The sequence below is a fragment of the Pygocentrus nattereri genome, chromosome 6 (assembly GCF_015220715.1).
Source record: "Pygocentrus nattereri isolate fPygNat1 chromosome 6, fPygNat1.pri, whole genome shotgun sequence".
Taxonomy (NCBI): Eukaryota; Metazoa; Chordata; class Actinopteri; order Characiformes; family Serrasalmidae; genus Pygocentrus; species Pygocentrus nattereri.
This window is the reverse complement of record NC_051216.1, coordinates 10,192,274-10,206,824: the sequence shown is the minus strand read 5'-3', so window position 1 is coordinate 10,206,824 and position 14,551 is coordinate 10,192,274. Positions and strand designations below refer to the sequence as shown.

Here is a 14,551-nt window from a genome sequence, read left to right as displayed (position 1 = left end):
GCACATTTGTCACAGCTGCCGACTGAAAAGCTGCTCAGTGGTGATGACAGTTTAGGAATTTAGTGTCGTCTCATCTTCAGAGTCGGACCAAATCGGTTGTCGATCAAACGTGATCTTAAGTGTCCATTTTCTGTTTGAACGTTCAAATGGCTTGAGCGTCTCCTACAGCTGTCAAAGTTGTTGCTTAGCAACGGCATCTCAGTGGAGTGATACAGTGTTTGTGAAAATCCTGTGATGTTATGGTGAAATATCAGCACGGTTAGAAAACCTCTCGGCCAATCAGGGTTAGGGGTTTTTAATGCATAGTTACTTTTTATTTGCTAAACTATGGCCTGTGAAAAAGTAATTGCACATTGTGGTTTTTTTTTTTTTTGTATGATCAAATTAGCCGAGAAATGCCACTTTTAAGTATGTTCTCTATAGAAGATTCAACAAAACATGTAGTTTGACCAGGGGTGTGTAAACTTTTGCATGAGACTGTATATCATTCACTTTTGCAGCATGACAGTAGAACACTTTACAACATAAACTTGATTTCTTTTTGCCCACTTGCTCTTAGGATGACCTGTATTCTGGGGCATTTGTTTTATCGATTGATTGATCGATGTATTTATTTATTTATTTGCTTGTTTGTGCAGCGTGTGATGGCATCGGCACTGCGAGTCTGCAGATGGCTCAGACTGTGGACTCCAGCAACATCGACAAGTTTGTCAACTGCACTAAGATCAATGGCAACCTGGTGTTCCTCATCACGGGAATCAAAGGGTGAGGGCTTTTCTCTAACAGCCTCTGAGACGAGCACAGTTTAAACCCAGTTCTCTGTTCACAAACAGCATCACCCTGAGTCCAAACTCAACACAGAGAGCATCCGTGGCTCTAGGGACACAACAGCATTAGATAAAGAATAAAACCAAGCGCTGGTTGCATCTGAAATGCTGAACATGACCGGACCTTTTGAGATTTATCAGCATCAAAAAGTTAAACACAACAGTTTCAACTGAGATTATTTTCATAGTTAACCTACATAAGTACTCACAGTGTAAACGCCCTGAAATGCCTCTTCTCATGTTTACTGTAATTTTTTGTCACTCATAGCTCATTTGATCCAGCGGGCAAATTACAGTGAAAGTACAATTCTAAACAGTCAGTATGATATTTCTGTTTGTGCATATTTTTATGATTTTCATGATAAGAGTTTGACAAAAATCCATTATTTTTTATAGCAAAAAAATGTCTTTACATTTTTACTTTTTTTGATCATGAACTGAAAAAAGTGCAGACTCGGAATTGCTGATATATATAAATATATATGTGTGTGTGTGTCTGTGTGTGTGTGTGTGTGTGTATATATACACATATATATATATATATATATATATATATATATATATATATATATATAATGTATATTTTTGCATCAACATAACTATTGCCATTAATTTGAAACAATTCAACTACCACTACAGTAAATTAAGTAATTATGCAGTAAATTGAAATAATAATGTAATACATATCATATTATATAGCAAAATTAGTTAAAAGCAAAGCAGCCCTGAACTGTGTTATTAATAAAGCTGTAATTCCAGCGTTTCCGCTCCACTGCTGCTCTGTTCCTCCTCTACATCGCTCTGCTACTGAGCTGATTGGTATGAATTGGTGGGTTTCTGTGAGCTGCAGTGAGTTTGTGTCTGAGAAGTGAGGTCTTTATCCCGAGGGGGAGTTAAAAGCACTCTGCTGTAGCTGCTGCTCAGATGCCACCAAACAAACCAGAGATGCTGAAAGAGCTTTTAGACTTGTCACACTCTGTATCTCTCTCTCTCTGTCTCTCTCTCACTCTCTCTCTCTCTCTCACTCTCATTCTCTCTCTCTCTCTCTCACTCTCGCTCTCTCTCTCTTTCTCGCTCTCTCTCACTCTCATTCTCTCTCTCTCTCTCTCTCACTCTCGCTCTCTCTCTCTTTCTCGCTCTCTCTCACTCTCTCTCTCACGCTCTCTCTCTCACTTTCTCTCTCACTCTCTCACTCTCTCGCTCTCTCTCTCTCTCTCTCTCTCTCTGTATGTGCATACACCTAGGCTCAAGACATCCAACTCAATTTTTCACAATTCTGCTCATTTTATGTTGCCATACACTTCTTTTGGCCTGACAGTTGTGTCTTATTCATATTATTGATCCTTTCTCAATAATCAGTTAGGCTACGTTTACAAAGCAGGTAAAAGTGGCCCAAATCTGATCTTTTCCTTCATATGTGACACAGTCTGTGTGGCAGTGTGAACAGCAAAAAATGCATTGAATTCAAATCTGATTTGAGACGCTTTCATGTGTGGTAATGAAATCAGATACGTATCTGATCTGCAGTCTGAACAGCCAGATTGGAATTCACTGAATAACGTGCCCCTTTAGTGGTGAACTCGGACACAATATGGGTGATGAGCCCAGCTGTCCACCACTGGAACTTCTTAATCGCTCCTGTGATGCTCCGGGAGTGACAGGCATTTGCTGGTCGTCATGATTGTTTACCTCTGGACGAGCACGACACAAGAAGCAAGAAGTACAACACACGACGCAAGAAGAGCCACTTTTACCTGCTGTGTAAACGTAGCCTTAGAGACAGATTTGTTTCAGCTTTGATTCACTAGTTCTGAATTCCAGTAGGTCAAAATGTATACACCAAGTTGAACGTCTGTTTAAACATGGAAGATTTCAGAAATTAAGAGAAGATCCTGCTCCAAGACGAGCATAAAAAGCCAGTCACACGCTTCTAGATAATCACCAAGACAAGTACCTAGTCTTTTGAAGGAGTTTGGCCACAATGATCAGCACTATGTGGAATAAAAATGTTGAGGCATATAATCCTAAGGACACCATCCCTAATGCGAAGCATGGTGGTGGCAGCATCAAGATGTTTTTTTTTTGCACTTCAAAGAATATATGTTGTCTTAAGGAAGGAGCTTTATCTAGAAATGCTGAAACAACACCTCAAGACATCAGCCACAAAGTTCATTCTTGATCACAGCTGGGTTTCCAGCAAGACAAGCATCCTAAGCATTCACCTGAAATTGTGACAAATTGACTCGAAGGTAACAAAGTGAAAGTATATGAGTGGCCATCACGAACTCCTGGCCTGAATCCCATGATGGACTGGACTGGATTGAAATAGCATGTCTGAGCAGGAGGTCCACAAACCTGACTGAGCGAGACCCAGGCTACCCCAAGCATTTGCTAGTTAAGCAATTTAAAGGCGGTGACACCAAATACTAACAGGGTGTGTGCAGTGTTTTTCTTCACACTGAAGACCTGATACAGTAATACAAACTGGTTGTCCATCTGTAATCGTGCTGACTTAATACGGGAAATGTATGGCAACAAGAAGTGTGTGGAGCTCATTCCTTTCTGTCACTCTGTCCATTTATCTCTCTCTCTCTCTCTCTCTCTGTCTGTCTGTCTGTCTAAGGCTCGTGACATTTATGTGGCTGTTATGATGAGAAAATCTGAAACTGAAGGTAAAATAGAATAATAAAGAACTGTTAATATAACTTATAACTGTAAAAGGTAAAATGAATGCAGGATCATTTCTATTAGTCTATTTCTATTAGAGCTGGTGTTTTCAGCTTGTCTTTCTTCATCCTGTTTTGTTGCTTTGTTCTTCTGATTGTTATTTTCTGTAATAAATCTTTTTTTTTTTAATTTGGCCTGCTGGAGTTATGTTGTTGGCAGTGAGGTCCAAAGCCAGCATGAGGCCAGCTTGATGTTGTTTATCCAGACTAAAAGCTTTTGAGATATTATTTAAAAACACAAATTGATAACTTGTTGAATTGAAATTTAAACTTCATTTTGTTTATCTGCTGATTAAGCTATTAAAATGCTAATGCTACAGTTCCTTATACATTCTGCAGAATTGCTGAATTATAAGTAAAGTCAGAGAGGTTTGATATGAAGTGCTCCTTTGGAGTAAAATTAGGTTTAATTAAAAACTAATTTACTATAAAATGAAATGATGTTAAATGAGGTGGAGGAGTTTAAGTATTTCAGGGTCTTGTTCGCGAGTGACGGAAAGAGGGATCCGGGAGATCGGCCGCAGGCTGGGACAGGCGGCAGCAGTAAAGTGGTCACTGTACCGAACTGTAGTGGTGAAGAGGGAGCTGAGCCATAAGGCAAAGCTCTCTGTTTACCAGTCGGCCTACATCCCGACCCTCACCTATGGTCATGAGCTGTGGGTAATGACCGAAAGAACGAGATCACGAATACAAGCAGCGGAAATTAGCTCTCTTCGCAGGGTGGCGGGCTACACTCTATTTGATAGGGTGAGGAGCTCGGTCATCCGGGAGGAGCTCAGAGTAGAGCCACTGCTCCTCCACATTGAGAGGAGCCAGCTGAAGTGGTTCAGGCATCTGATCCGGATGCCCCCTGGACGCCTCCCAGTGGGGGTGTTCCAGGTACGGCCTACCAGGACAAGACCCCGGGGTCGTCCTAGGACCCGCTGGAGGGATTATATCTCCAAGTTGGCCTGGGAGCGGCTTGGGGTCCCCAGGAATGAGCTGGAGGAAGTTGTGGGGGACAGGGTCATCTGGGATTCTGAGGTCTCCTTGAGCAAGATACCTAACCCTCAATTGCTCCCCGGGCACCATGGATAGGGCTGCCCACCGCTCCGGGCAAGTGTGCTCACTGCCCCCTAGTGTGTGTATTCACTAGTGTGTATGTGGTGTTTCACTGCATGGATAGGTTAAACGCGGAGGTGGAATTTTCCCGTTTGTGGGATTTAAAAAAAAAAAAGTATTTACACAAAGTTAGGTTAGTTCATCATTTATGTTGAACAGACTCTCCCAAAGTTTTACGCTGCTGCGCTGACGTTGAACCGTGTGCTGCACTGGGTCCGTATGACCAACAGGTCAAAACCAGCTCTAAACAAAGTGACCGCTGGGCCCTGATTGGTGCTCTGGCTTTGCGCTTCTTTCATTTTGACATGTTACGTTTTTATACACACAGAAACCAAAAGGAACGACAGATTTCTCAGAATGTAGTGGAGGAAAAAGTCAGATATTAGACTCTGAAATGTAGTGGAGTGAAAGTAAATAGTCACTCAAAATGGAAATACTTCAGTACAGATACAGAAAAAAACTACTTAAGTACAGCACTGAATTACATTTACTTTATTACTGCCCACCACTGTTGTTTACTGTCCAAAACCATCAGTGAACCTACACAAATATTCTGAGTTGTTATATGTACTGTTGATGATGGTAAACTAGGGATAAATCTGAGAAAATAAGTTTTCTTTGGTAACTATTTTGCCTTAAAATGCCCTAAATGTACCCCTCCATCTGGAATAGTTTTCATAAAACTTGATTCCAAAACTGTTATAAAATAATAGTCAGAAAAATCAGACACAGTGGAAATCATAATTGATTTTTTTTGGGCAGTGAATAAGTGCCTGAGCGATAGCGTATGTCAGAGAGAATGCATATTAAAAGTTCACAGGGTGCTGAGGCGAGCCTTAGGGTACAGATAACCTTTACAAATCATCTCCAGACAGTGAGCTCCGGGACACGACTATTACATAATATCTGCCTTTTATCTGCAGCTCAGTGTATTTATCCTGCAGAAGGACGGAAGACTGTGTCTTGTCTGTGCTCATTTCTGCTTTTTCAGTTCCTGTGTTTTTTTTGCCACTTTTTTAGGGATGCTTACCACAACATAGAAGCCTTGGACCCAGAGAAACTCAACGTGTTCCGCACTGTTCGAGAGATCACTGGTAAGACAGCACTGTTCTAGGTCCATACAGCTTCACACAGTGTTTTTTATACATATGAACAGTTTATTAGACTGTTATAACGACATTTCACACACTTAATAATTCATGCTGTCCTTGTCCAGTCAGGTCGGTTTAACCACAGGCCATTTTCTTCTACCCACCAATTAGCTTTGATCTCTGGCCATTTATTTCCCCTCTGAGAGATGAAAATCTCCACATTTACATAATCAGAGAGTGAGAGAGAGGGGGGGGGGTGAAGGAGAGTGAGAGAGAGAGAATGAGGGAGAGTGAGAGAGAGAATGAAGGAGAGAGAGAGAGAGAAAGAGGGAGAGAGAGAGAGAGAATGAAGGAGTGAGAGAGAGAGAGGGAGAGTGAGAGAGAGATAAATAGAAGATGGAGAGAAGACTGAGATATTTTATTAGAAATATTTTTATTTTTTGTTCTTACTCCATCCTCCTCATTTCTTCTCCTTTCTTTCTGTCTCACGTCTTTAGCGTTCCTTTCTTCTTCTTTTCATTTTCTTTCTTTCTTGCTCTTTCATCCCTTTCCTTCTGCTTCTCTTCTTTCCTTCTTTCTTTTATCTTTCTTTCTTTCCTTTTCTTCTTCTCTTCTCTCCTCTTTTATTCTTTCTTTCTTGTATTTTCTTTCCCTTTCTTCTTCTCCTTTCTCTTTCTTTCTTTCTTTCTTTCTTCACTTGCCTTCTTAGCCTTCTAGCCTCTCTCCCCTGCTTGTTCAGTAATGTGCTCTCTCTCTCTCTCTCTCTCTCTCTCTCTCTCTCTCTCTCTCTCTCTCTCTCTCTGTCTCTCTCTCGGGAGTGTGGGACACCCACCTTGTTTTTTTTTTCTTTGCTGCATGGAGCTTTAAAGCCACTGAAGACACTCAGAGGAAGCTTCTCTCTCTCTCTCTCTCTCTCTCTCTCTCTCTCTCTCTCTGTCTCTCTCTCTCTCCCTCTCTCTCTGAGGTGACAGCAGGCAAGGCAGGCATGCATGTCCCCCTGTCTGCTCTGAAGCAGAGGGCTTTGCTCTCTGACAGAACAGTGTCCTCTTCGGCAGAGTGTCATTTCTGCTCTGTGACCTCCGCTTGAAATGTTGAGAAACGTCTCTTTGAAATGCCCAGTCTGGAGGACCATGTATATGAACTGTATATGTATGAGGGCCGTCTATAAACTGGCAGTCCTTTAAAGCAATAGTTCAGATAAATTGACACTTTCCCCTTCTTACCCCAAATGTAGCCAAGACATGGTCAATGCCTGACGTTCACTTCTTTAGTTTTGGACAAAAGGTTTAATGTAGCTAGCACATAATGAAATCCTGTATCCTACCAGTTAGCACTGTGCAAGCTGTGTGCTTAAGTCATCACACCCTCAAACTGTGTCAAACCGTTCAGCATTGTTCTCAAATAGACATGCCTGTGTGGTTTCAGACACTGGAAGGTATTGTTACACTGCATGTCCAAATGTTTGTAGACACCACTGTATCTTCAGAAAGCAAGGGTGTTAATAAGAAGTTTGTCCCCCTTTGCTGCGGTAAAAGCCGCAAGAGCATTAGTGAGGTCAGGTACAGATGTTGGATAGTCAGTTGTGGATCACTCCAACTCATCCCAAAGGTATTGGATGGAGCTCCATCATTCCAGACAATACAGTTCTTCTACCCCACAGCCCAATGTGGGGGACGTTTACATCCCTCTACACTCTCAGAAATAAATGAACTACACTGTCTCTGGGGCAGGACCCCTCATGTCACTTGGGTGGGACCCTCAATGGTATGTCTCAGGAACTTTAGTCAGGGGACATCATTGTACCCCGTCTCATCTCCAGGCTTTTTATTTTATTGTTCTGTTTTAAAACAGATTATAAAAAGGAAAAATCACTGTTGCACCTTTGAGGGAACAGTTACATTGTTTGTACCTAAATGAAAAAGTACCTGCACAGAACCTTTCATGTCTAACAGTGTCGCCAATGCATGACATTGGACATTGTGACCTTAAAATGCACAAATCATTCCGATCACATTTGTGATTGCTTAGCACTTATTCTTGCTTAAGTAGTTTTCAGACTAAGTATTCAGAGTAGCAGTAAAAAGTCTTACCCCTTTAAGGGTTAAACTAGCTCAGTTCATGACTTAGAAGGGCTGTCTGGAAAAGTTTGGGCTTTTAATTTATCTGTATAAAAAGGATTAGCAGTAGTAGCAATGAAGCCTGAAATTTGACCTTCCTTTTGTCTATTTTGGTTAGTATCAGTCCGGCATGCAGGGTCAGAAACCACAAACACAAATCTTTGTGGCATTGCATAACAGTTTGACACAATTTCAGACGAGTGTGTGATGATTTAGGTGCGCAGTTTGAACCTGGTGCCTATGCGCTTCATTTACCATTGTGAGTTCAGACCATGCCTTTAACATGGTGGTGGCAGTATGAGGGAAGACTGATTGAGGGAGGAGGGAGAACTCTGAGAACCTGGGCTGGAGTTCTGGGCAGATTCTGCCTGTAGCTAGAAGGCCAGACCGCCTCATAGCCCTGAAAGGACTGACCAAGTGGAGATGGGGTGGTGTTGGGGATTGCAAACACTTTGTCACAGGAACTGAACATGAAGATGTAAATATATAGAGCGTTAGATTTTCAGACATGCTCCTCCTCCCCAAACTTCAGCTATAAGATAACTACGTTTAGCAACATTAGACTTGTAGCTCTAGTGCAAATCTAAAAAAGTAAACACTTCAAAAATCAAAAATTAGTGATGCACCAAAATGACGATTTATGTCTGAAACCAAAATTCAAGACACACTTGGCCAAAATGTTTTTTTTTTCTTTTTAAATTTGTTGTTTTATATATACTTCTGAATAAAATTACTATTCACACAAACTACAAGGTAATAAATATTTTTCATAGAAATTGTTTTCAATGGCACAAAAATTGAGCTGATTGATAAAAGAGTTTGCATTATATAAACTTTTAAAATAAAATGTATTAAAGCATGGCTACAGAATGCGCCACGAAAAAAGAATCTATGACGATAAAGAACGTGTTACCCATCTAGGTTAATTTTTTTATTATTTTATAGTTAATCTTTACATTTTTTAATTTTATTTATTTATTTATTTTTGGTCTATTCAAAAGCTGAGGCTATAGATGACGTTTTTGTGCTAGCAGGACTCTTTTTCTGCTGCTGTTTTGCTGTATTCTGTGTGTCGAGCAGGATGTCATGTTTTCAAATGTTGTATAAAATCTGTATGTACACATTTTTGAGTGTTGTATCTTTTCCAGATACTCGGCATGAACAGAGATTATAAATCACTTGAGTAAAGTGCCTCGTAAAAACAGTGAGATAGTTGCACATGTTCAACATTTTCACTGTTGGTCTGCTGCAGCTCAAAATGTTGAATGTGTCTGTCGCCTTGTTTCTCATAATCATTTACAGGATTTGTTCAGTGTTGGATTTAGATCAGCGGAAAAGGAAAATGATGCAAATGTGATGACTATAGGAAGAATTCTTACTTTGCATTATTTAAATAAATAGCCTGTACTTGTCTTTGTGTTGGAGTTCATTTAGTTCGAGGTCAGAGAAGTCAGTGCTCGATGAGGCTGGATGAGTAAATGTGTGGATGAATAGAGGAGGTCAATGAGGAATGCTTGGACTGTAAGGATCACTTTAAAGCTCTTAACCCGTGCTGCTGAGTGTGTGAGTCAGAAGGAATCTCAGACACACTGCCAGAGGGCCTGAGTGTGAGTGTGTCTGCCTGCAGCCACTGCTGTGTAACAGGTTTGGAGCGCTGCAGGGTCCAGCTGGCTTAACTATACAGTGTCTGTGCTTACCTGCAAAGATTTTTGCCCACCCGAAACACATTCTGATTATACATTAAAACGTAAGGTGTTGATCTGCTCACTTTACTCAAAAATCTGATGAAAATCTCTGCCTGCATGCTCACCACAGGTAATCTGATCCAAAATTTCGCACATGCATAGAGAACCACTTAGTGTAGACGTTACCATGACAACCAGCATCACGTGAGCGCAGTCAGAGTGAGATGAGCAGCAGTGAGCAGTGCTTGTGTTTTTAATTACTTTAAAATGATGTCAGACTCAGGAAAACGTCCTTCACGTGTCCTTATTAAAGAAAGCCGAGAGGAAGACGTCGTGTTCTGAGACACATAAGCTGGACGTCCGTCCCACCGCCGTCTTTTAAAGATCAGAGTATAAACTTCGTCTCCTCTGCAGACCAGTTTCTGCTCTGCCATGTTGAACGTTATAAACCTTTCGCTATGACGTGACGCACATGCAGAACGGACTTAAACTTTCCGATAGGGAATGTAATCGGATACAGACGTTTATGCGGTTATTATTCTTCTGTTGAACAAATCATTTACAGGATTATCCGCCTCGTAAAATCTGATAGAAACTGTATTCCGAGTGGTTTTAGTTTGACTTCTCTTCCTTTATTAGATGTACAAACATGCCACTTTACACAGACACACACAGTAACCGAAAGATTTTCTTGTTTTGATTAATATAATGCTTTTTTTTTTTTTTTAGTATTTTTTAACTTATGTGCTGTTAATGCAATCAGATGGTTTAGCTGGAAGTTTGGCAGACATAGTGACATGGGAGGTGGGACATGTCCGAATTTTTGAGGCATAGAAATTTCTGTGTTTATTTGTGTGTGTGTGTGTGTGTGTTAAAATAGGCCACTAGACACAGCCTAGTTGTGTTTTGGTACATTACGTTGTGTTTAGTTTCCCTTTTGTCACGTTTCAGTCTGGTATGTACAGTAATTTGGTGAAATGATCAGCTATTTTAAATGCGTGGCAAGGTTTAATCTCATTAAATGCTTTAATGTAATAGTTTAAACCTTGAGTACACCTCCTCTGTCTGTGTGATTTCTCCGAGAGATTCTACTACTGCTGTTAGACCTAGTGCAGACTAACGCCTCTAAAAGAGATTCTCGTAATATTAGCCTAGCACACACAGGCGTTTCTTCGGTGTGATTTATCCCGTGAGTTTGTATTAGCACACTACTGTTAGCCTAGAATAGCTTATATTTCCCTAAATCTGATTTCTCAGAGAGATTGTGTTAGCGTGGCACTGTTGGCCAAACAGTAACTCGACCGATTTTAGTTCAGTTTCCTAGACTGTAGCTGTGCTTCTGTTAGCTGATCACTGACTCTCTCCATTGTTTCTTGGAGAGATCGTTTTGGCATGTTACAGTTAGCCTAACGCTGATTAGCTATGTTTGTAAGCAATTTCCCAGAGAGGGTGTATAGGAATGTCGCTGTTAGCCTAAGACTGGCTCTTCTAATGCTATTTTACAGAGAGACTGTGTTAACATGTTATTGTTAGCGTAACGCTAATTGACTCTTTTATATGCTGTTAACCAGAAAGATTGTCTTAGCATGTTAACAAACTCTGACAGGCAGGAAACAGAATTCCTACATTAATGTCTAATCGCCAGTTTCTCCACGACGTTAGCCGAGCGCAGACAGGCCTTTCCTGAGTGGGATTCCTAAAAGCATTAGTGTTACTTAGCCCAACACAGCCGGCCTTGATTTATCTGAGAGGTCGTGTTAGCATGCTGCCGTTAGCCTAACTCAGGCAGCCTTGCCCTGCGTCTGATTTATCTGAGAGGTCGTGTTAGCATGCTGCCGTTAGCCTAACTCAGCCAGCCTTGCCCTGCGTCTGATTTATCTGAGAGGTCGTGTTAGCATGCTGCCGTTAGCCTAACTCAGGCAGCCTTGCCCTGCGTCTGATTTATCTGAGAGGTCGTGTTAGCATGCTGCCGTTAGCCTAACTCAGGCAGCCTTGCCCTGCGTCTGATTTATCTGAGAGGTCGTGTTAGCATGCTGCCGTTAGCCTAACTCAGGCAGCCTTGCCCTGCGTCTGATTTATCTGAGAGGTCGTGTTAGCATGCTGCCGTTAGCCTAACTCAGGCAGCCTTGCCCTGCGTCTGATTTATCTGAGAGGTCGTGTTAGCATGCTGCCGTTAGCCTAACTCAGGCAGCCTTGCCCTGCGTCTGATTTATCTGAGAGGTCGTGTTAGCATGCTGCCGTTAGCCTAACTCAGGCAGCCTTGCCCTGCGTCTGATTTATCTGAGAGGTCGTGTTAGCATGCTGCCGTTAGCCTAACTCAGGCAGCCTTGCCCTGCGTCTGATTTATCTGAGAGGTCGTGTTAGCATGCTGCCGTTAGCCTAACTCAGGCAGCCTTGCCCTGCGTCTGATTTATCTGAGAGGTCGTGTTAGCATGCTGCCGTTAGCCTAACTCAGGCAGCCTTGCCCTGCGTCTGATTTATCTGAGAGGTCGTGTTAGCATGCTGCCGTTAGCCTAACTCAGGCAGCCTTGCCCTGCGTCTGATTTATCTGAGAGGTCGTGTTAGCATGCTGCCGTTAGCCTAACTCAGGCAGCCTTGCCCTGCGTCTGATTTATCTGAGAGGTCGTGTTAGCATGCTGCCGTTAGCCTAACTCAGGCAGCCTTGCCCTGCGTCTGATTTATCTGAGAGGTCGTGTTAGCATGCTGCCGTTAGCCTAACTCAGCCAGCCCTGCCCTGCGTCTGATTTATCTGAGAGGTCGTGTTAGCATGCTGCCGTTAGCCTAACTCAGGCAGCCTTGCCCTGCGTCTGATTTATCTGAGAGGTCGTGTTAGCATGCTGCCGTTAGCCTAACTCAGGCAGCCTTGCCCTGCGTCTGATTTATCTGAGAGGTCGTGTTAGCATGCTGCCGTTAGCCTAACTCAGGCAGCCTTGCCCTGCGTCTGATTTATCTGAGAGGTCGTGTTAGCATGCTGCCGTTAGCCTAACTCAGGCAGCCTTGCCCTGCGTCTGATTTATCTGAGAGGTCGTGTTAGCATGCTGCCGTTAGCCTAACTCAGGCAGCCTTGCCCTGCGTCTGATTTATCTGAGAGTTCGTGTTAGCATGCTGCCGTTAGCCTAACTCAGCCAGCCTTGCCCTGCGTCTGATTTATCTGAGAGGTCGTGTTAGCATGCTGCCGTTAGCCTAACTCAGCCAGCCTTGCCCTGCGTCTGATTTATCTGAGAGGTCGTGTTAGCATGCTGCCGTTAGCCTAACTCAGGCAGCCTTGCCCTGCGTCTGATTTATCTGAGAGGTCGTGTTAGCATGCTGCCGTTAGCCTAACTCAGGCAGCCTTGCCCTGCGTCTGATTTATCTGAGAGGTCGTGTTAGCATGCTGCCGTTAGCCTAACTCAGACAGGTGCTCAGCGGGATCTCGTTAGCACCATTAGCATGATGAAGTCTCGCCTCTGCACATAAGGTAAACAGATAAAAACAGAGGCAGGCGACCGGCCTACGCTCGAGGAATCCTACACACATACATCCGTACAACACACACACACACACACACACACACACACACACACACACACACACACATATTGAGACTTCTCATTGCTGCAATTTTGTCATTAAAGCAATTAGTGTCAGCAGACGCCACACTAAAAACACATCAGCGTGGAAGACAGGCCTGTAATCTGCCTTCACAACCCACGAGGGTCTCGCTCACGCAGTCATTGCAGTTAGAGCTCTCGGCTAAAGATACGGAGCCGTATTTACCAGGCAGCTAAGTGTAAGCTCTGTTGCTTCTGGATCGTTTGGCTTGTTTCCACCCACAGGGATGCTGGTCTGTAAATAAGGCTGTATGATATGGACAAAATATAGCACTGTGTTTGCAGCACACCTCGCAATATATTACAATAAACAGTGGTGAATAAAACGAGCACGAGGAAACTCTCGAAAAGCACCAACTGAAAGGTCGACTACCATGAATTATTCATTAACTATTGTTCTGCCAGAAAGACTCAGAGGGCAAGAGCGAAGGAAGACGGTGTTTTATACTCTCACTGGAGTTTTACAGAAGATAAGAGTTCAGTAGAAATGGAAGAGTTATGGGTGTAGTCCCCGTTCTCAGTCCGGGTCTTGGAGCATCGAGACCCTCGCTGATCCTGCTGGATAGAGACGGCAGGGCCGGAGCTACCCCCGACAACCAGACGCTGGAGGAATCAGAATCAGAATCAGGCTTTATTGGCCAGGTGTGCTGCGCATACGAGGAATTTGGTTTTGGTTGCAGGAGCTCACAGTACACAGTATCAGACAGACATTCACATGTAGAGAATAAGATCAAATAAATATAAAATATAACAAGATAAAATAAAATACATAACATGCATTCTCTCGCTTAGACACACACACACACACACACACACACACACACACACACACACACACACACAGTCATACCTGTAAACCTTACATTGTGCACTGTTAAAGGGTGTGTGGTGGCAGAGAAAGGGGTCAATGAGGTGACAGTCAGACAGGTGGGGTAATATGGCAGGTGAAAAGAGGCTAGAATAAACACTGGTTTGAGCAGCAGTTCCAGAGGATGGAGTGATACTATATACGAGCGTATCTAGAAGTGCAGTTGAAGCTGGAATTGTTTTGTGTGATATTTTAACTGTTTAAGAGAGTGATGGCTTGTGGGAAGAAGCTCCTTTGTAGCCTGGATGTCCTGATCCTCATCTGGCTGAAACGCCAGCCTGAGGGAAGGAGCTGGAACAGGAGGTGTCCGGGGTGAAAGGGGTCTGTGGAGATCTTCTCTGCACGCTTCCTGGAAGGATGGGAAGGTCAAAATGTTGGCACCTGAAAGCAGCAGAAGATGTCGACAGGTGTAGGCTTGTGATTGGTCAGGAGTAATGATCACTCATCCTGGCAGAACTTTCACTAAAGACCATATGGATAGTAGTGACCGTGGAGATCATGTTTCTGTTTGGGTTTTTAGGCTTTTTAGTGGTTGGTTCATGATTT

The 14,551-nt window shown here is 42.9% G+C and overlaps 1 protein-coding gene across 4 annotated transcripts in view; it reads left to right on the top strand.

Annotated features, from left to right (window-relative positions):
* Positions 1-14,551, top strand: part of LOC108433052 (receptor tyrosine-protein kinase erbB-4) — a 629,333-nt gene that overhangs the window by 448,864 nt on the left and 165,918 nt on the right. For all 4 annotated transcript variants that reach the window (XM_017707323.2, XM_037539223.1, XM_037539222.1 and 1 more), the window contains exons 9-10: positions 639-765; positions 5,675-5,748. In XM_017707323.2, the coding sequence (XP_017562812.1) occupies positions 639-765; positions 5,675-5,748 (201 nt within the window). The remainder of the gene's footprint in view (positions 1-638; positions 766-5,674; positions 5,749-14,551) is intronic.